The sequence below is a fragment of the Nicotiana tabacum genome, chromosome 10, assembly GCF_000715075.1.
Source record: "Nicotiana tabacum cultivar K326 chromosome 10, ASM71507v2, whole genome shotgun sequence".
Classification (NCBI taxonomy): Eukaryota; Viridiplantae; Streptophyta; class Magnoliopsida; order Solanales; family Solanaceae; genus Nicotiana; species Nicotiana tabacum.
In genome coordinates, this window is record NC_134089.1 from 79,456,119 (window position 1) to 79,480,255 (window position 24,137).

A 24,137-nucleotide genomic window follows, 5' to 3' on the forward strand; every position below is an offset into this window, starting at 1 on the left:
GATTATAGTTCTTTTTGTGTTTCTGACGACCACCTAGCTAAGAGCTATATAAAGCAGTAGGTTCATAGTTTTCTATATTAACAATAGGAGCAAAAACTAGCGCAACTCTCTGACTCTCATCACTCATAAGCGTAGTTCACTACTGGTAAAGGTTTTATCATAATAATTTGACTACGAGCTTGAGAATAAGAATCATTCAAAGCCCATGAGAAACTGGTATAAATTCTGGTGTCGCATATGCACTACAAAATCCTTGGATTTTGCATAGTCACAACCAAATGTGGGCACTAAAGCCTCAGACTCATCTCAAAGGTCTTTAACCTTGGAGTAATACACCGAGATAGAAGTACCTTGACTTAAGGTTGCAATTTTCTTGTGTAAGTTGAAGCTACGATTATCATTCACCTTGTCAAATTGCCCATGTAGATCCATCTACACAGTGTGGGCATTAGAGGTATATACAATGCCATTAATGGGAGTTTATTAACTAAATTCATCAACTAAGAAAATACAATCACATTGCATATTTTCCCTGATACCAGTATTTCTCATGAAATTACTCCTTCTTCCTTCTATCATCAACCAGCCCAAGCTTATTGCGGCCAAGTAAAGCAATTCACACAAATCAATATCACAATAAGAAATTTTCAATACTATTCAACTCAAATAAAATTAGAGAGATTCCAATTGTATCACCGGAGGCTAGATACAATGGATGAGTGATTGTAATAGTTACTCTGTTATATTTATCATCAAATGACACTTATATGGCAACATCAGTAGTAGCAATCTCATTCCCCTGTCTAGATTGTCACTCGCCATTAATGAACAACTCTGAATTTTCAAATGAGAATTGAAAAAAATTAAGACGAAGAGAATGAACACAAAAAAGAAATGAGGTAGTAAGAACCAGATCAATCCACGAGCTAGAGTGCGAAGCTCATTGCTCTGATACCATACTAAAACATATAAATTGAGGAGAATGAAACCCTAATCATGGGGTAGAATAAAGAAAATAAGAGATATATCTATTAGAAATCGAGAGGCAAAATAAAAATTATTTTGATCCACTAACTTCTACATCACTTATACACACACTAATCCATTATTATATGCTAGCTAACTATCAATCAGCTATATGATTAACTAACTGCTAACCATCTAACTAATCCAAATGTACATTAAATAGATAAAAATATCCTCATACTCAAGTCACTGCTTTTGTCTCAACAAGCGTAGAAGTGAGCTATACGTTTTTGTGAGGAAGAGAAACTTAACTCAGAAGGAAAAAGGAGAGATTTCAGAAAATTTGATAACCCTTTTAGTCGATAAAATCGTAAAACTATACGATTCATCAGAAAAGGGCATAATAGTTACTTTTTCTGTATAACAGAATTATTAGTTACTCGTTGGATTTCTTCTGGACATTTCCCACTAAGCGATTTATATGAATCATTAATTTTCCTTTCATGGAGTTTCTCCCTTATTCATATAATTCCGTATTTCAAAAAAATATTTTAATTTTAAGTAAAATAATTGGCCCTAGTGCTATTTGTACCCAAGGCTTTGCTATGTCAGGTATTTTAACTGAAATACACCAATCTGTAATATTAGTACCTGCTCTTCAATCCGAGTGGTTAATAATGCACGTAAGTATGATGATATTGGGCTATGTAGCCCTTTTATGTGGATCATTATTATTAGTAGCACTTCTAGTGATTACATTTCGAAAAAACAGACAGCTTTTTTATAAGAGCAATGGTTTTTAAACGAGTCATTTTTCTTGGGTGAAAATGTTTTACAAAATACTTCTTTTTTCTGCTAAAAATTATTACAGGTCCTAATTGATTAAATAATTGGATTATTGGAGTTATCGGGTTATTAGTTTAGGATTTACTTTTTTAACCATAGGAATCCTTTCGGGAGCGACTAGAATTAAGATTGAACAAGTTCCAGACAATGTTATAAAGGGCGGGAGCCTGAGGTGGGTTGAGGCATAAGCCTCGAGATAAGGGGCGCAAGCCTCGTGGATCTTTAAATTTTTAATTTATAAATTAATAAAATAGCATAATAACGCCAAAAAAATATATAAGTAAATTAAAACTTTTAAAAAAATTAAAGAAATTCATAAAAAAAATATCTAGGATGTTTTTTACAAATATAAACAATGCAATAATATTAAAGTTATTATGAGATACAAATCAACTATAACGTCGGAACTTTTAAACAATTAAAAAAATTATAATTTCTTAAAAAATATTATCAAACTACACATTTTACCTTTTTAAAAACAAAATAATCAATATTAGTATTTCAATTAAAATATTACTCCTTCATAAATAAATAGACGATTACTTTCAAATATCAAAATAATAAAAATCTATAATTTTGAGAGACGTGACCAATAAACATTAAAGAGCTGATTCGGGCTAGAGTTCTAACTAGGTTATATTTTAGGAAAGAGCTTGACTAAGCTCGGCTCAGTACTGTAACAAGGTTGAGCTCCGCATAGGCTCAGCTCGGGTCGACGCCCAAGCCGCATGTACATCCATATATATTATATTAATAATTCTTGTAAAGGTAACTGTAATTTGCCATTTTGAAATCATGGCTGGAGACGGAATTAATGAACTAATGGAAAACATCATTTGGAAAACTTCTTTTTTCGTAATTTGGAAACTTTCCTAAAACTTATCCTACACCGTATGGGAAACAGAAATAACGAGTCACAGGTTTCATATTAAAAGAGGTTGTTATTCTGGTCATAAAAAAAGAATTTGGAAACTTTCCAATATTGTGAAAATATAGGATTCCCATACCGTTTACGTCTAGGAAACAATTATCCGTAATAAAAAGCAGTTGTTATAAATTAACGAGACAACCTGAAGGCTGAAGCTAATTTGCATTATAAACTAGAAAACTCACAAAATTCTAATGGCCGTTATAACGAGCGAAGAAGTGTTGTGGGAGAGAGGCAAAACTGTGGGCAAAAGGCAGCTTCGGTATTGTTTCATTAGCTTCCACGTCCAACTTGCATGATCATCATCACGTCCAACTTCCACGTCCAGCTTCGGTGTTACTTAATGGGGTTCCTCTTCCTTTTCAGATTGCCGTAAAATCTTGCAAATTCAGTAATTCTCGATATCTACGTGCAGAAAGTGAATTCCTAAGCATGTTTCAAGAATCTCCTTACGTAATTCGCTCTTTCTGAGTTAATGTCACTCGAGAGAATGGGGTGATTCTTTACAACTTATTGCTCGAGTATCCGGTGGAAGTCTAGCGGATTGTCTTGATGCGGACATGAATTCAAGAAAAGGGCTTGCAGAGTTTGAAGTTCGGAAGCACACGAAGAACGTCCTTTTGGGCCTAATTAAGTCACGTTCACAGCAATTGAGTTATCCATTGTGACATAAAGCCACATAATATTCTTGTTGTGGGGGGAAACAAGTTCAGACATCAATGATGTAAATGCTGATGTGTTATATAAAATTGTGTTTGAGAAACCCAAGATTCAGAATGCAAAGTTGTCAAAAGAAGCACAAGATTTTCTGAAAAGGTGTCTAGTCAAGAATCCTAGGTCACGTTGGACTGCAGAGATGCTCTTGAATCACCCTTTCTTGAATACTTCCTATGTCCAGCCTACAAAGACAACGAAGAAGCAAAGTTACATGTCCCTTTTACGCAGAATATTTAAGACACAGCCACACATTCCTGATTTGATTAAAGCAAGAGTAGATGCAATAATGAGATTGTATCAGAAGAAATTAGAGAGGAAACTCGTGGAAGGCTACTAGGTACGGACAATAGATAGATTGATGAATTTAAAACTGATTTGTAAATTGTAATAACTAAGTCTGGACTAGATCATTCTTAAGGATTTGTTGGGGGCACTAGGGAGCCTGTGACCAAAATGATCAGGGTGTAGCCCCTTGTTAGTTTAGTAAAAATTACTGTATATATGTTTATAGTTGATCAACTCTCTCTACAAAGATAGGTGACATACTTGTTGTATGTTATTCTTGGCCATCTATCAAATTTGCAATTCATGCCTCAATAAAATGATCTGTTGAGCTATATTCTATCTTTGATTATGTAAATATGTCTTGCGGTCCTTTGCCTGCATATGAGGTTTCCCGTGCATTGATATAATCCACTAAATTAGGAGCATTATCTTAACAGGTAGAATGTTAATTCTTGAGCACGGAACGTACACTTTCAATCACTTACTGGTCTAATCAGAGAGATTCTGCCAAATTAGCAGCATACCTTCTTATTAATTTATTCAAAACGCCTACTTGATTTTTCTTTTTTTTCTTTTTTTGTGTGGCGGGGGGGGGAGGGGGGGTCAAAAGTCATTATGCAATCAAGTCATGTGGATGTGGTTTGAATCTTGCCAACGCATGCAGAGTAGAGGAGCTTCTTTGTGGATGTAGAAACATAATTGCCAGATTACTGTTACTTATAGACTTGAAAGTGTGCATAATTGCCAGAGCTCATTTGTATAGGCAGGAGAACTTCGTGAGGTTTAGGTTTGAAGCTGAGCGTGTTTTATATAGCTGTTTTTTGTTCTCTTGATTTCACTTTTACGCGCTCTGCTTTGCTGCTTTACTGAGATCTGGGGCTAAGTTCGATGATTATTTTGGCAAATGCTAACGCAATAATATGAATAGGGGGGAAGGGAATTCTGATGTAATGGAAGAAACAGTATTTCATCAAAAGAAAATGTTAGCAATAGAAATCTAACATAGTGAAACTGGTATTAAGATCAATTGGCCTAACCTTTATTCTCTGGAGCCCAGGTAAATACTCTTAAAATCGATTGGTCAACGTTTATTATCCTTAAGCTATGAATGCACAAGAACTTAACGTCATTTCTATCTCTCAGCATGACCACGTTCCAAAATTTTCCTAAGGACAAAAGGAGACGTCGTACAAACCCCTCTTTCCCCATACACTGCGCCAAAAAATAAAATCCTATACGGGAAACAAACATCATTTGTCCATACCACCATTATGGTTACACGACATGGTAATTCTCGGTAGCCAGCAGCATTCTTTGAGAAAACTTGGGAGCAGATCCACCTTTCAATGGCAGAATGTTGGCAACCTGAAAATTACAATGAATCAACATATCAACCAACTCTGATGGACAATATTTAGCAACCTATTGGAGATAACTTTGGGCAACATCAATTGCCTAAATTCACGGTAAACTCCCTCAACGTTGTAACTACATTCCACCCACAACCACAGGATTTCTTTGGGAAAATACACAAGAATGATCCTTGAACAGACATAAGAAGGCTCACATGCAAAGAAATCAAAATAGGAAAGAACATGAATCAGAAGCATAAAAGAAAATTGATAAGTAAAGCATCAAATTATCCAGACACAAATAGCCCAAGCAGGTAAGCAGAAATAGTGCATATATTCAGCAACCTAATGGCTGAAAAAGGAGCGTCACAATATCATGTGTAGAAACAGGTGCAAACCTTCAGGTCACTGAATGTTCTTGAGGCAGTAAAACGGGCAGAAATTGGGAAGAAGACATCAGGATCTGCTGCTGGAACAACAAATTCCAGTGATCCACTGCAAAGTTTCCATTTCCACATTAAAGTTACAAATAAGTACTAGAGATCAATCGCATGCTTCAGTACAAAAACAAGTTTCGACATAAGCTAACCTGCGATTAGAATTGTCAATGAGAACTATAGACCACTCCAGAACAGCATTTCTGGAATCATACCTGCAATTAATGGGAGAAATTATTGAATCTTAATAGAACACGTGATCATAGGAACATAAGTCCCCAGCAGTTCTCTCAATCACATTTGCAGTACTTGGTCTAGTTTTGGTCATATTCACTGGATTTAGGTTTGCCACTACTAGTTACAAAGCATGGATAGCAGTTACAGAGTCTGGTTGCCAATTTTGACTATACGTGTTTATATTGCACTTCTTTCATTCACATTTTGTTCCAAAAGTAATCATGCCACTCCAATACAGCTTTAGCTGCATAACTTCACTAAAGCAAAAATACATCGGCAACTGGTGCACCTACTACAATTAAATTCACTGTTTCAGTTCTCTGTACAACTCAAATTCACTAGTGAAGCTTAAAAATTCGATACTCAAAACCAATATTCACACCAAAATATGCCTTTTTTATCATCAGTGGATAGTTCATACAAGGTGCAACAAGATAGATACAGAATACTGTTTCTTCATCTAGGAAAGAAAAGGGAATTGAAGTTCGGAATTGAACAAGAATAACCAAATCACACCCATCCCTCCCATTAAAGAACCACAATAAGTGGGAATTTTCCAATCTCCAAAAATCTTATCCCAGTAACCTAGGCAAACAGCCTAACCAAAATTGGGGGAAGCAGCAGGTGACACACTATGCATGCACCACACAGTTAAATTAAACATGAAACCACTTCCTTGTCTTGACCGTATGATACAACTGACTTAAAAGGCACTAAGAATTTGCAAGCACTCAGATATATATTTACAGCTTTAGTAAAACCATTTCATCCTTAAAAGCTCTATTACAATGAGATCTGTGCAAGCACTGGTCCAAATATCCACAAGAATTTATCTTTGATATAAAAGGGTACTGCTTTTAATAACCGAGTGGCAGAGTAATGTTTGAAGTTAAAATCTCACCTCCACTCTCCATCAATCTGCTGTATACGTGGGGCCTCCCTGAGAGCTGGGAGAGGTACAGAAATCACGGCATTCTGTAGATCAATCTGTGCTGGGGTTTCATACTCAATATTCACATAGGTTTCATTCCCAGAAACTGAAGGCCAGCAGTTAACTGAGAAAAAGTTGAAATTAATTATAAAAGATTAAACATTATTGAATTGTAAAAGATGAATAAACAGAGATGTAGACAAGAACAACCAAATATCACGATGCTTACTAGTTAAGGGTAAAATCGACTCATCTGCACTTTGCATTCTCCACTTCAAGAGATTAACGCCGTCACCAGATTGATTAGCAGGAAAAGGCCTATTAGGATCTTTGAGGCCTAGAATATTTTCCTTAGAAAATAACTCCTTATTGATATTTGGGTGTGTTTTGAAGAGGATGCCTGGATTACCACTGGTTTCAACCTGAACATATAGAATCAGATGACAAATAACATTAAGTAAGTTACCACAAGCAAAACCATCACGATTATCCCTGCCATCTGAGATCAGATAGGCCTGCAAACTGGGAGCTACAGAGTCATGTTTAAACAAATATTTCAAATTGATATGGGCCTAGTTGAGTCTTCATCTTTGTTGGCAAGTGTTAAGCCTAGAAAAGGCATTGCTACTGCTCCTTAATGAAGAAGAAGTCATTCAAAAGAAAGAAGCACATGCAAACTTCACTTGGCTTTACACCCTCCAATTGCTTCTTAGTCCCATGTCTGATGCAAACGATTCAGAAATATGAGAATCGTTTAGCTTCAGAAGGAACAGACAATAAGTTTATTTTCCCAAAGAGATAAAAATGGAAGGGGCAGACAAAAATCTAATGGTGACACTATACATTCTACCTGTAAAATATGACAGAAGCTGTCTAAAGATGACTATGGAACGAAAACCAGAGAGAATTAGGATGCAGATGAAGATACACAAATGACACATACTTGGTAGGCAAAGGACTTTTATCATCAGCGTTAATGCTCCCGATGAAATATATGAGAAAGAAAAGGCAGACAAGTACGTGGTCAGGAATCATAATTGCATCTAGACCAATCAAAATAACAATCCGATCCAAAACCATGACGGCCTGTAACTATATTCTGAGTTCACTTGATTCAAGTAGAAACTTAATAGATAACTTAAGTACCCTGCCTTCTATAGAAGTTCTATTTACAAACTACAAAAACCAAGGTACTGACCGGGGAATGAGGATATAAATCGAAGGAACTCATGGACAAAGTATTTTACAAAAAAACAGAACACAATACATTAGGGCACAGTAAGATGTAAATAACATAACATCAATACACTTTATATGATTACAGGCATCATGAATATAAGTAACAATTCATAACTTCTATAAAACACTATACAGTCCACAATAGAACTCAGCAGAATGCATCTACAGCAATTTCATTATATCCTTCAATACAACCGTTATTTGACACACAATTCTTTGAAAGAAATACTTTCTCATAAACTTTTTATTTTGAAAGTAAGCAGTTTCATAGACAGATCAACAAGAAGCAATAGGTAATACTTTATCATAAACTTATATTACTTTAAACTTCCTTCCAGTACATCAGAAGAAGTTAGCATAACTATTTTACTCCCTCCGTTTCAATTTAAATGGTGTAGTTTGACTTGGCACAAAGTTTAAGGAAAAAAGACTTCTGAAACGTGTGGTCCTAAAAGCTTAAGGGGCAAAAGCTTTGTCATTCTTTTTGGAACGGACTAATAAGGAAAGTGTGTCATTCAAATTGAAATACAGAGAGTACTAGATATTGCCATAGCCTGATCGTGCTTGCCAGGTGCCAATATCCAGTAATTCAAGAATTTTTAACTTCCTCTTTGTTTGGATCTAATGAAGACTAGTGGAAATGTGACTAATGGTGCCTAGTGTGTGCCACATCCATTGCCGAACAGGTGTCATTGCCTTCAAGGGGATGTGCAGTATTACCATTTATGGGCCTTTAAAGTAGATCCACAGATGGGGAAAAAAAATCAAACTTAAAGGGATGCTTACACATGCTCAGAGAGAGAGAGTACCTGAACTTGGATATATCCATCCTCTTGGTTCAGAATTTGGAGAGACAAGGTACCCTGCACATCAAAGTTGCCGATACCGCCATCACGCTTTAATGTTACATTAATCTTCTCTTCAACAGTCAGTGTGACTGGATCAGTTGGTGGTGGAGCAGCTGGCTTGGACTGACCAATGCTTGGTCTGACATCTTCGACAATGACCTCACCCTCAGCTTTCAGGGATTCCAAAAATTGGTTGGCCCTTTGTGTTTTACCTAGCTGCATACCAAGACCTTTCGGGGGAGCTGTAGCAGATGCAGCTGGACGACCTGATCACATAAATGTGATGAGCTAATTATGCCAAATTGGTTTTCAACCACCTACTCGATGTTTCTCCAAAAAGTATGTGCTTTTTCCATAAGTAAAATAACATGTTTATTTATAAGATAGAAAAGAAAAACTGCTTACGAACCATGAGAGAAGTAATACAATGTAGATACACAAATTTTTCGGGCCCACCAACTGATTCCAGGATTTGAATTATGGACATATGATGAAGATTTTAGGGGCATGTCTCAAGTAGAGCTCACCTCCCAAAAACAAGAAATATTGGGTAAAGAGTAAACAAAAGCTGTATGATATCATTGCTGATTTTTTTTGGGTTGTCTGTGCATGTGTGGTTTTTTTTTTTTTTGGGGGGGGGGGGGGGTTAAAAAAAGGAAGAAACACAACAATGTCATGTTCTCCTCCAACCTCGTTTCCTCATCTCACAAGCTTTTTGCATACTTTATATATATCTAATAGAAGAAAATTAAAGTAATTAAGAAAATAGTAGAGTAAATTTTCAGCATAACTCATGCAAGACAGAAACAGTGCTAAATAGACAGTACCCCACAACCAGCTGGCGACAAAGTTCAAGGGGAAATAAATTAGGCATAAAACATTGCAGCCAGCTTAAACTCACTGGTCCAAAGAAATGTAAAATATCAGGTTGCACATAGTACATAAGGCAGAATGTGTACATTAAGAACTTCCATTGATTGACTTTATATAGGTCAAATAGGAATTTACAGATTGCTGTTCTTGATTCAGATGAAACTTATGCAACTGTCGCAGGAATGTTTAGGATATTATTCATGACAAATGTCTCGGATGTACGGAAGGAGCAAAATTAGAAAAATAAAGGACTTGCAAGTTTTTTTTAAAGGTACTTGAATATTTGATTCATTTCATTGGGTGTTCGTGTTTATGAATGTTGAATAGCATGATTCAAGGAGATTAGATTTAGGAGTATTGATTAGCTAAGTTGCTCGGACACGGGTGCGGGTGTCTGACACGGGTGCGGATCTAGAGGTCAGATCCTTCGAGATGTAAATTCTAAGATTCGGGGATAGGGATCCTAGTACGGATACGGGTGCGGGGATCTGGCTAAAATAATTCAAAAAATATAAAAATATCTCTAAATTATAATAAATTTTGTGAAATACTTATGTATAGCTTGTAAAGTATGAATTTCTTTTCTATTCTCAAGTTGTAGATAAGTAAAGGATTGATTTCCTAAAAAAGGTATGCTATTTTGTTCAAATTTAACCGAGTTTTGGTTCTGATTTCGGGAATCAAATTGTATCTCGTCTCAAATTTTTCGCCATCGCTGTCAAAGTACCCAAAATTGTTTGACCAGAACCGATATAGATCTCATACCCACACCCGTACTAGTGTCGTGTTGACACGGGTGTGGCACATAAATTGCCATGTCGGAGCAACTTAGTTGATTAGCATGGTTTCAGGAGATTTGATTTTATTTGATTTGATAGCTGGATTGATTGTATAGGTTTATTTTATTTCCTTAATTAGCATTAAGAGCTTTGCATAAATTTCCTTACCCATGGGATGTAAACACACACAGAAATATAAGAAGCCTTTTCCTCTTCTCAAAATCTACATGGTATCAGAGCCATTGCTGCCTTTTTAAGGTGCGTTATCTCCCTCGCAGCACTAGGGTTCCGTTTTTATCAAAGAGGTCGAGTTTTCTCTCTCTTGGTGGCTGTCCACAACACAAACTCCTGGTAAGTTTTTTTTTGGAATTTTCTTTTCTATTAGGGTTGCTGGATCTTCCGAGCATATCCTTACCAGTTTTAATTTTTCCATTCACCGGAGCTAAGGTTCGCTCGAGACAGATTTGGTTTCCAGCGAGGCAGATTATATTTGAGCAATTTTTTTCAAATTTCCTTTGATTTGGCAGAAATATGGAGACATTCAAGGAGATGGTTTTTCGAGAAATCTTGTCTTCGGATGAAATTCAGTTTTTTCGTCGCCTCCAAGCCAAATTTGACTACGCTAATGTTGCCACATCCAATCATGTGCAATTAGGTACTTCCTTTGTTGCTCACCTTAATTCTTGAATTGTTGATTTTTGTGCAAATAACACATGACAGGCTCTTCTAAAGGCATTCAAAATCATTCTCTGTATCCCAAAGGAGACAATGTTAAAATAGCCACTGGTTCTTAAACACGTATCTCTGGAACAAGTTCAGTCATTTGTACTCCTAATATTAAACTATCATTTGTGCTCCATGTCCCTGAGTTCCATGTCAACCTTTTAACTATTAGTGTCATCACCAAAACTCTAAACTGTAAAATCGAGTTCTTTCCCAATCATTGTATTTTTTAGGATCTTCAAACAAGGAAAATGATTGTCAGTGGTAGATTGCATGATGACTTGTCTATATTAGATGGAATTCAAAACTCTGGTCAAGCCTTTTTTGGGGAAAGTAAGTATGTCAACCAAGAAATAATACAGCGGCATAGACGATTAGGACATCCATCATTTTTTGTTTTGAAGAAGTTATATCCCGATTTGTTTTCAAGGACTCGATTTGAATCTTTGTTCTGTGATGCGTGTGAATATACCAAGCATACTAGAAACTCTCATCCTGTGAATGATAATAGAAGCACAACTCCGTTTATGACTATTCATTCTAATGTATGGGGTCCAACCCGAACTATTTCTTTGTCTGCTAGTCGATGGTTTGTTACTTTCATTGATTGTTGCACTAGGATGACTTGGGTATATTTGTTAAAAGCTAAAAGCGAAGTTTTCTCTTGTTTTCAGTCATTTCATAAGATGATTTGTACTCAGGTTGATGCCAAAACAAAAATCTTAGAATTGACAATGGTAGTAAATACATGGATAAAAGATTTGGTGCTTATTTGGAGTCCAATGGGATAGTCCATCAGACTAGTTGTCCTTACACTAGTGCTTGGGTGTGTTTGCTTTATCCACACTAGAAATTTTGGGAAACTTGATCCTAGAGATAAAGTGTGTTTTTATTGGGTATTCTCCGACACATAAAGGTTATAAATGTTATCATCCTCCCTCTAGGAGATCTTTTGTTAGCATGGATGTTACCTTTCGAGAATCTGAGCCTTATTTCAGTATTACCTCATCACCTCTTCAGGGCGAGAGTAGGAAGAGGTGATTCTACCTAGTTCTATTACTGGACCTCTTAATGAGAGTCACAGGGGAAAGTGAAATTGGAGAAAGAATTCAGGGGGAGACTATTGGGCATTTGGATAGGCCTGATTTGAAAACTTACTCAAAGAGAAATAGAGCAGAAGAAACCATCATGCAATCTACCGAAGCTGAATCTGCTTCTACTAGTGAGTTATTTACATTTCCTAATGAGTTAGAAGTGCTTATTGCTCATAAAAAAGGAGTCAGATTTTGCACCACCAAACACCCTTTATCTAATTTTGTCTCCTATAATTCTTTGTCTCCCTCCTACAAAGTCTTTGCCTTGTCCATTTCTTCTGTGTCTATTCCCCAGAATTGGAGGGAAGCTTTTGTAGATCCTAAATGGAAGCTAGCTATGATTGAAGAAATGAAGACCTTATCAAAAAAAAAGACTCGGGAACTTGTCACTTCACCATCAGACAAGAAGTTGGTTGGCTGCAAATGGGTCTTCACTGTGAAGCACAAAGCTTATTGCTCAATTGAAAGATTCAAAGCAAGATTGGTAGTTAAGGGATTCACTAAGACTTATTGAGTGGATTATCATGAGACATTTGCTCATGTTGCCAAGATGGACACTATTAGAATTCTTTTGTCGTGTGCAGCTAATCTTGAATGGGACATGCAACAGTTTGATGTGAAGAATGCATTTCTTCCTGGAGACTTAGAAGAAGAGGTGTATATGGAGATTCCTCCTGGATTTGATATTGCACAGAGTCAAAGAAAGGTATGCAGATTGAAGAAAGCCTTGTACACACTGAAGCAATCCCCTAGAGCTTGGTTTGACAAATTCATCAGAGCAATGATCTCATTCGGTTACCAACAAAGCAATGCTGATATCAAACGAGTAAAGTCACTCTTCTCGTAATTTATGTTGATAACATAGTAATGACCGAAGATGATCAAAAGAAGATGGCCCGATTGAAGAAGTTGTTCGCACATAAATTTGAGATCAAGGAACTAGGAAAATTGCAGTACTTCTTGGGAATTGAGGTTGCTAGATCCGAAAGAGAAATCTTTATTTCTCAAAGGAAGTATATTCTGGATCTCTTGAAAGAAACTGGTATGACAGGTTACAAGCCCACAAAATCGTCCATTGAAAGCAATCACAAGTTACAAAGCGGAGTTACAGAGTCAGTTGATAAGGAGAGATATCAGAGGTTGGTTGGAAGACTCATTTATCTCTCCCACACTAGACCAAACATAGTCTATTCAGTTAGCCTTGTGAGTCAGTTCATGCATGATCCCCGAGATCCTCATATGCAAGTTGTCTTTCATATTTTGCGGTACCTGAAGTCTGCTCCAGGGAAAAGTCTACTTTTCTCCAAACATGACCACCTCCAAATAGAAGCCTTTACAGAAGCGGATTGGGTTGGATCTCTAGATGACAAAAGATCAACTTACGGCTATTGTACGCTCGTAGGAGGAAACTTGGTTACTTGGAAAAGCAAGACGCAAAATGTAGTTGCTAGATCAAGTGCGGAGGCAGAATATAGAGTTATGGCCCAGGATATTTGCGAACTACCTTGGCTACAAAAGCTACAACAGGAGTTGAGACCATCTGAAAAAAGAAAACTTTCCTTGTATTGTGACAAGAAGGCTGCCATCAATATAGCTCATAATCCAGTCCAGTATGACCGAACAAATCATGTGGAAATTGATCGACACTTCATCAAAGAAAAAGTCACAACTGGTGTCTTGAGTTTGTTTCATGTGTCATCGGAAAAACAACTAGTTAATGTATTTACCAAAGGTCTCAACAAGCGAACTTTCCATACTTTGAGTTGCAAGTTGGTCATGCGGCATCTTTGCACCAACTTGAGGGGGAGTGTTGATTAGCATGATTCAAGGATATTTGATTTAGGAGTGTTGATCAGCATGATTTTAGGAGATTTGATTATATTTAGGAAATCTGATTTTATTTGATTTGATTTGATAGCTGGATTGGTTGAATAGATTTATTTTATTTCCTTAATTAGCATTAGGAGCTTTGTATAAATTCTCTTGCTCATGGGATGTAAACACACACAAAAATATAAGAAGCCTTTTCTTCTTCTCAAAATCTACAATGAACCTTCCACATTTTGAAAGTAGACTTAGGCAGTAAACTTATGCAATTTTGACTCCTCCCAATCATCTTAACGGAGCATTTATTTTCCTTCAATTAGTATTCCCCATAGACTTCCTGTGCATTCATCACATCGATGCCTTATGTTTTCCTAACCAATATAATTCTACTGCTTTCCTCCCAATATACAGACATGTAATACTAATTAGAATTGAAAGAGTTCCAGATCCTATGCTCAAGAATATAAGAAGCCATGCGGGAAAAATATGCAAAACTCAATGATGCACTGCCTCGACAAGGTGTGTTTGAACTAAAGACACATAGCATATTGATTAGGTACAACAAATACAAACCCTTGGATTTGGTGGAAAATGAATCCAAATCGGTGCTTGGTCCAAGTCCAGAACCACTGCCAAAACCACCACCTCCTAAGCTAGATAAGTTTGTATTGCTGCCAAAGCCAGTGTCAATTCTTCCAGAACCCATAGATTGCAGAGACATGAAACCTCCTTTCTCACCTCTATTCTTCTCAATCTGCAAAGCAGTTTCCACATGTTGATTCTTCTAATAGCACTCAAAGGATCCAAGATAAAAGAAAGGTTAAAAGTTACGGCACAGGTAGCACTGGCGTCCTGAACTACCTTGCTTTTATCAATCTCACTGGCTTTACGCTTCATGACATCCTTAGTTTCATTAATCTTGCTCTGTAAGACTAACTTATGCAATTTCTCTTCATGGCTCTCCATTTCACCATACTGCTTGACTTGTGCCACGGTAACATTTTCCTTGTGCCCAAGAGAGATTACCTCATCAAATGCAAAAATAAGCTCAAAAGCTGTCTGTGAGATTCCCTCCTCATCTAAGCAATGACAGTATTCAGGCACCTAATAACAGTCAAGGAATCAACCCAAATCCTTTCCATGTGACAAATAATCTCGGAAAGCAACAAGCATAAAAAAACTATGGGAGATATATTTTGCAGCTTGATGAAAATTTGAACTTAGATGACGACAAGCATTTCTTATGAAAAGCATCAAAACTCAATGAACAGAGTTGGGCAGAATAACCTAGAGCTCATAAGAAATGAATCGTAAATATGTATCAGAAAAACAGGAAGGATACAAGTTTAGACAGCAGCCTCAGTGTCTCCAAATCTTCAAGAATGTTGCTCTGTTTGTTTGTCACAAGCAGTAAGTATAGAGACTCAATTGGCTGATAAACATAACGCACGTTTTCAGTCTCCACATAGGTATGTTGCTTTCCTGTTCCAACCAATTTGGGGAAGGCTGCAAGATACCCTTCAATTCTTATACGAGACATATCAACAAACTGCCTCGAGACAAGTGCTGCAGAAGAGGTGAAATGATACAGTCAATGGTGGTTTGTGGCAAATGTATCCGATTATAACTAGAGAAGAAGAATATTGAGCATCCCAAATGCAAGAACTGATTGAATAAACATCCCACCACGATCAAATAAAAGAAGCTTCTTCTGTTCTTTTTCTTTTTTTTCTATGCAAGAGCAAAAAATCTGTAGAACTATTTACCAGAAAGCATCAAAGGCCAGTTGACCCACTACAAGAGGGAATTATCAGAGGAAACAGAAACTCTTTTCTTTCAAATGTCAATAATAGAAACCATTGCAAGCTAAAACAAGTACAGAACTAGACCCTATAGGATTAGAAGATGGAAACACATGTATGTGTGAAAACCAAACAGTGGCAGTAGACACCATAATAGTTCCAATATATTTCTCCCTCCCCCTTTTTTCATCATTATACCACTAGCGTCATTGAATCAACCATTGATGCTTGCATCAAGGTAGGCTGTCTATATCCCCGGACACTGCATGAACGCGGAATGCTTTGTGCACCTGACTGTCCCTTTATACCACTAGCCTCTTTACATAATAGATATGAAAAACAAATATTTTTTTCTGTCTATCCAAAAGTTTCTCATTTTACAGGTAGATGGTTACAAATTTATGTATGATTTACCTTTTCTCTCCTTTGAGTATGTGTTCCGTGATTTAGTCCTTTCCTTTGCATAAACTTCACATTCCTTTTTACCCTTTTCCGAAAGATATTAATTCCTTATACTTTGTCGCATCTATTACAAATAAATAATAAAAGAGAATCAAGTAGGTATGGACAACTAAAATGTGAAGCCTGCCATTTTCTTTCACATAGTAATCTTATAACTTCCTCACATATATAGTAAGACTTCTTTTACTCTCTTCCCTATACTACTACTTTCCTCCACCCACCGATTTACCCTTTTATCTACCATCTCATAGTCTTAGCTGCGCTTATCTCTACCATTCTTCTCCACGTTTCTCCCAGTGCACAATGTATATTTTTTGGCTAACATGTTCAATCTTTTCTATTTTGCTTAAGAATTGCTCAGAGACATTAGCTCAGCTAAATATAAATGTAAGGACAAAAAGATATTTCCATATTACATAAACACCTAGAATGTGCCACAGTTTCTAGCGCTTTATTGTATCACTTAGTATCCCTAAGGGTATTAGAATTTTGTTCTCTCATTCTGACCAAAACAAATGGCATAATGGGTAAGCAACATATGACCAGATGTATCCATGCAGTATTAGCATGCCTAATCTCTTCTTTCAATGAAAAAGGGGAGCTATTTGCAAACAAAAATACTTCGTTTGAGGATATGTTGTCAGCTATGAAACAAGAAAAGAACTGAGTAAAGATCTCCAAATGTTCACAAGACAAACCAGTAAAGTACATTCTTTATATATTGCAATGTCAGTCAATGATGATTAACAGTAGATAGTCCTAGCCCTTTGCAAATTACTTTAAACTACTTTATTCATGTTGCTCTATGCCTTCTGTCTTTATACGAGGTTGGCATCTTGATATTCAATCACACATGAATTAGAGATCATCTACTCTTGTGCCTCCAGTTATACCTATGGAATTTTCTTTTTCTCCATTAATTGCAATTTTTACATTTCTCCACCATAATAATTAAACTAACTTATACTATCAAATGCTTTCCTAAATCTTATTTGTAATGTTCGAGCTCTCGACTGCTAAGTGCTAAAAGTGTTCACATTTCTCAAAGATAATATCTGAACAAACTTTTCTTAGTTAAGTGCTTTTCTAAGGCCCTTTTTATAACGTTCATTCTGTAAACTTCAGAAAAGGAACGAGTCACATAGTTTTGCAAATCAGAATGCAGGATAATAGATCTTACTAGTTTATTCTCACAGTTTTGTCAAAAGAACAAATCAATTAATTGGCAGATGCCAAATTTGTGTAGAATTGCACCACAAAAAATATTCGACTGAAGAAACTAGAAATTCCAGAAACAGATATAGTAAAGATAGTACCTTTGCCTGACTTAGAAATAATGGACGCAGCTAGAACAACCTGCAGCACATAGAACAGTTTGCAATTATTATCACAACGATTCTTTTTCAAAATCAACAAACTCCATATTTTCCCTAGAAAATTCCTGATTTTTTCTAAAGAGATTCCTAAAATGTTCAGCAAAAGATTAATCTTTAAAGATATTGAGTTATAAGCTCATCAACAACCAAAATCACATGGGAAAAAGAAGTTGTCAGTCGGAAAAATTCATTGGAAAGATAAGCCAGTGGAATATTACCATCTTCGCAGATCTTCTGTTTCAGACCTTAATCAATAGATCGCGTATCACCTGGAATTTAAACACAAATTCCTTCTGGTAAGAATAAGATAAAAATTACTCCAATTTATTCGCATCACCAAGGCGTGCGTGGCTCAATGAAATTGGCTTAAAAGCCAAAACTGTATTGGTAATGCCATAAATTTTCCTTCAAGGTTTAAGTTTTCTTTTAATTTTAAGTATTTCATAATATAACATAGTCTAATATTTTAAAATTTTGAGTTAAATTATTTAAATATTCATATCTACTTATAAAATATTTGATAACTACAGCCAATATAGTTGTAATGAAACTAAATATTAATATTTTGTTAACTTAAAAAAATCTTACTAATAAAATAACTATAACTAATAGAAAAAAAATTGGCCTAAAGCGGAAGCTTTAATGGTCTTGCCATAGAGCCCCATGCACCAAGGAAATTAGAGTTACAAAATAAACAAAGTAATACAACAACAACAACCCAGGAAAATCCCACAAGTGGGATCTGGGGAGGATAGTATATACGCAGACCTTACCCCTACCTCAAAGGGATAGAGAGGTTGTTTCCGAAAGACCATCGGCTCAAGATAATAAGAAAAACAAGAAAAACAAAAAAAAACAAAAGGGAGAATATTAGTTTCACCATAGAGATCATAGGAAAAATAGTATCATAAAATGCATAAGAAAAATACAAGGCATAAAAGATGGCTAGTAAATAGATCTAGCACCGAAAAGAGAAAATATTAAGACACGACAATGCCTCTAGTAATTTTCGATTAAAACCTTACCAGACTAGGCTCACAATGGAACAAAGTAACGCAAGACTCAACTAGCTTCTAGCCTACAACTGTAATACTCGACCTCCACAAAATAAACAAAGTAATGTAGAGCGCATATCAATCAATGAATTATGCCTTATTCTCATGCTAGTTAAGGCCGCATGTAACGGATTTTAATGTAAACTATATAAATTAACTCAATTATATGTTTAACCAGAGATCCGCGTCCTATGGCTATGCAAAATGTATGCATCATAGCATAGTTTTAACAACGAATGCTAACTGAAATAGTAATAAAACCCTAGGATCAACAGCCAAAAGTGGAAGTAGAAGATATCGATGACGCGACACCACACATTTCAATAGAGATCATCAGTTAGCTAAGTGAAATGATCGGATCAGTATGCAAATGCAAATGCAGGACGGAAGAAAGAAATAAGGCGCTCAAGAGTTTATATATGGAGGCGTCGGAGTAGAAGATCTTAACAGTGTTTGAATATTAAGATTTCAAACCTTCGATCCTTTGTTTTTATTAAGATTAAGACGTCTAAATATTAATATGTATATTAAGATTATAACGTCTGAATCTGAATATACATCTTAATATTAAGAGCTCATTTGGCCATGAAAATATTTTTACTTTTTTCGAAAAACTTTCACTTTTTTTCGAAATCAATGTTTGGTCATAAATTTTTTATTTTTACTTGAAGATGAATTTTAAAATTTTTTAAAAATTTAAAAAAATTCAAAAAGTTATTTTTCAAAATTTTCACTCGGATCACTCACAAAAATTTAAAAACAACCCAAAATTATATTCATGTCTAAACACAACTCTAATTTTCATATACCATTTTCACTTGGGAAAAAAAATATTTTTTTCGAAATTTTACAATTCTTATGTCCAAATGCCCACTAAGATATTTTATAAGATCTGAATACTGATTAATTAAGACTATTTGTTTTCTCTACATATGAATATGAATACTTATCTTTATTTAAAAATTAATAAGTATAAATTCAAATAAAAATAATACTAATTAATCTAATATTATACTAATAAAATAAATTTAAATATTATATTGTGGTTGCTGGTGATGATGGCTAACAATGGTGGTTGTGGGTGTCAACTGGGTAGTGTTGGTTGATAGTAATGATTATGGGTAGTAGATGGTGGATGACAGTAGCAGTTAACGATGTTGGTTGGTGGTGGTGGTAGCCGATAAAAGTAATGAATACTGGTACATAGTGGTGACTAGTGATTGTTGTCACACCTCCTTTTTACCACTCGAGGGGGAGTATAAGGGAGTTTTTTCAATTTAAGTGACATAAATCAAAATGGAATTATTTATTTATTTTTTCAGAGTCGCCACTTGCACTAATTTAATATGGTATCCCAAGTCACCGGTTTATTTTAAAATCTCAAATCGAGGAAAATCGACTTTATTTAAAAGTCTGTGAAACCAAAAATTCTAGATAAGAAATTCTTTTAACCCGAGAGAAGGTATTAGGCATTTCCGGGTTTCGTGGGTCTAACACAGTCGCTTAAACTATTAATAATTGGCCTATTATCTGATTTACTACACGTTTTAAACCTATTGTGCATTTTAGCTTTATAACCACTTTTAACAATTTATGAGATTATTCTGGAATAAGTTACGATTGTCGTACACTTGTTTGTTTGATACACATTGTGAATCGTGTCACGGAAAACATACCCACGATCTACAACATGTTTAATTTATTAAAGTATTAGAAGTTGTGGCTAGGTCACATAAATGTACCCCCAAATTTGAAAATTATGTAACACAACTACGTCACGGGAACCGTACCCATAGCTATGATAATTTTATTATAAACGTGTCTAAAACAAACTACGAATGTTCAAAGTGCTTTCTATACTAGTTTCGATATTAATGTGAGGGCCATGGGTTATGGGATTCATTTGTGGATGGCACGCCTCAATTTATTTCGAAAGATTATACTTGATTAAAGCAAACTAAGGGTGTTCATGTTTACTTCCTAAAATTATATTTTGAGATTATTGCAAAAGCGAAGAATTATAGATATAGCATTAGGAGATGCGTGTATAATTTTAACTACTAAGGGGAATGGGCCAAGGAGCAAGCCCAGTATGTTATTCTAGTCGTGTCCTTTAGAAAGGTGCCACCACACTGAATTGGGCTCAAAAACTGAGCCCAGGCGCGAAGTGAAGGCTTAAATACAAGCCCAAGTCTTTTTTTTTTTTTACCAGGCCATCTCCTTTGGGCTAAAGCCAGGCCCAACTTTTAAGTGAAGGCCTCAAATGTACTGAGGCCTTATTTGATCTTCACACTTCCTCCAATACACAAATATACATATATCACACAAGTTCTGATTGCCAACATAATGAATAACTAGACTATAAAACTTAATATTTAGCAAATCATTTGAAACAGTGGTACTGTCTTGAACTTCTTTAAATAAAAAAAAGGACCTGTTTGAATCGTGGCACTTCATGCATAGGAGGGGAAATTAAGACTTCAACTTTGAAATTGAGAACAGTTATAATTAAAATTTCATGTTGTGTTTACAACACCTTGCTACTAGTTATTACAGACCATCCTAATAATAATATGATAATTACAACTACTATATTGTACCCGAATTCGAATTTTTAAAGAGAAAATATCAACTACCCTATTACCACTTCCATGTAATTGATAGCCTAATGAACACCTGCCTCTTTTAGACATGATTTATCCATCAAAGCTTGATCCAACACATGAAAACACTAGTTTCAGCATGATATCAACAACAGGATTTCAGCTCTTAACTTTTGAACTTGCTGATTTGGCCAACTAATGGCCAAACCCACAGGTTATAGCTTATGGTTGGCAAAACAAAACTCAAATGATATCAAGTAAAAAATATATTATTCACTAACAGAATAAGAAGGGAAGAAATGACTTCAATAAATAACATTCAGAATCAGCATTAACATGCAGAATATTTGACTAAAGAAGCATCTTCAAACAAGGTTATTTTCAAGAGGAAAACTACAAAGCATCAATGTATTAACTAGGTTATTCATACCAAATTACTTCAATCTTAAACTCACAGAATAGAGACTAATTAGATCCATATCAATGTAAGCTACAACTAACATGAAAAGATACTTATATTTTCACATGTAATTTGCAGCTCTAGTCTTATATCATTTAAACAAGCATTTCATGAAGAAAGGCTGAAGTCAGTACCTTGAAAAAACAGCAACAAAAACCAACAACAAACAGATGAAGAGCTGGCTGAAACTAAAAAAAATGTGAGCAGCAACAGAAACCCCAAACAAACAGCAGCCCAGAATCCAAACCAGAAAAACCAAGAACCAACCAAACAAAATTCTCAAAACCAGAGTATTCAAGAGACGACCAGCCTAGAAATTCTAACTAGTGAAACTGATGTTCTAGCCGGAAAAAGTTTCAAGGGATTTCTTTTTGTTTTCAAAGCCTTTTAAGTGTAGAAAATGTTGATGAATATTTCTGTGAGTGCAGGTTTTCTTTTCTTTTTATAGAGTGTATATCCAAAACAACAGCAAAGAATATTCTACCCTAATTCTTTGGATAGTACAGCGGATGTGACAGAGAATAATGTCCAGTTGTCCATTTTTCAGCATCTTTTAAAACCAATTTTGGACAGCTTGTACATTTCTAGAACTTTCTTTTTTAACTATTTGTTTTCTAAAGTTCTGAAATCCTCCTAAGTTTCGTTTAGTTCAAATAGACCCTTACAAGTTTCTAATGATGTACAAATCCAGGCAAATAGAGGCAAATCCAAAAGGGATAAAAATCCAAATCGAAAATGACCAAACGGAATCAAGATGGTGCAATTTAAACCTAAAAACTAAACTAATCGGTAAATGAAAGTGCTTATCTAATTAACCCTAAACAAGAACTTAAATTTAAACAAACACATATGGCAGAACACAGTAACAAACAAAGAAACAAGCATGGTAATGCCATGAAACCTAATAATTAACCTAATTAACCTACACTGTGATCGAATTAACTAAACTATGCAACTAAAAATAATTTTCTAACAATTAGACATGCTGTGAACTAAATAACTTGTACAGTTCAAAAGTCCTTCGATGTGGCCAAACAATATGCTAACCAACTGTTCTTGTTGAGAACGATTGACTAGCACGGTCTTTCAACTACATCGAATCTGGAAGCAATCCAAAGAAAACTCGAAAAGGGCGGACAAATGGAACTAGGTTTTATGGTTCTTCATAGATTTAAGATTCGAGGACTTTGGCATGGATTTTTGGGGAATCAAGGGTAGGATAGTGGTGAGGGAAGGTTGATGGTCCTATGGTGTGAGTTTGGCATTGTTTGGGTGATTTAGGGATTTTAGGTTTGGGATTTCAGATCTGAAATTCGAGCAGTTTGATAAGAATTTTGAGGGAAATGGTTTGGGGATTTGGAAAAGGGAGGGAAAGGTGATTGCATGGTGTTAATTTGGAGTAGTTTGGAGAAGCTCCACCACCGTAAGGCAATTTTCGGACGGCGGAGATGGGTGGAGCCTGTGTGGGATAAAGGGGAGACTAGGGTTTACAGGTTAGAGACAGGTTTGGGAGAGGGAATGGACTAAGTATTGGGGTTTGGGAGGGATAACTGGTTTTAGGACAGTTATATCATAAATGATTGCCTAGTTTCGAGCCGTTGGATCAAAAGTATCCAACGGCTGTGATTGAAAGACAAGGAAACGATGTCGTTTTGGTTAAGTGAGGGACGCAGGCCGGGTAAGGGATTGGGCTGGGTTTGAACGAGTATTGTGTTTGGGCTAATTAGAAATTGACCCAATATACTAAGATAAAATCTTTTCCATTTTTCTTTTCTCTTTATTTTCCTTTTCTTTTTTCTTTACTTAGTTAAAATCCTAAATTAATATAATTTATAAAATTAAACTAATTATCTATTATAATATTTACAAAAAATGAGTTAACCCTAAATTAATAAAGAGAAAACTATTATTCTTACATTTTAAAGCTAAAAATGTAAATGACTGATATTTTTTGTGATTTTCATCTTAATAAAGTAATTAATTAACTGATTAATCCTAAAATATGAAAACGAAATCTAAATGCAATGCATGGTATTTTTTACATTTTTTCATGATTTTAACAAAATTAAACATGCACAAAAATGCAAACAATTAAAAAAAAAATCCTGCAAAAATCCTATATAATTGCAAATAATTTAGAAAAATCTATTTTCTTTATTTTTGTAGGAGTATTTCACATAGGGCAAAAATCACATGCTCACAGCTGCCCCTCTTTGCTCGGAAACACGAAGAGTTTTTGGGCACAAATAAAATGAGCAACTATGAGTGATTTTTGCCCGTTTGAAGCTCCATGGGAA

General features: G+C 35.5%; 1 protein-coding gene across 1 annotated transcript; it reads right to left on the reverse strand.

The window, feature by feature from the left end:
- Nucleotides 1–4,759: 4,759 nt before the first annotated feature.
- LOC107815743 (coatomer subunit delta) lies at nt 4,760–18,131 on the reverse strand. The gene is made up of 11 exons (XM_016641371.2): nt 17,941–18,131; nt 17,663–17,702; nt 15,425–15,648; nt 14,944–15,186; nt 14,656–14,836; nt 8,748–9,052; nt 6,929–7,121; nt 6,670–6,823; nt 5,684–5,746; nt 5,493–5,589; nt 4,760–5,107 (listed from the first exon to the last, which is right to left on the reverse strand). The coding sequence occupies exons 1-11, from the start codon at nt 17,941–17,943 to the stop codon at nt 5,018–5,020; spliced, it is 1,593 nt and encodes a 530-aa protein (XP_016496857.2). The 5' UTR covers nt 17,944–18,131; the 3' UTR covers nt 4,760–5,017.
- Nucleotides 18,132–24,137: the final 6,006 nt, after the last annotated feature.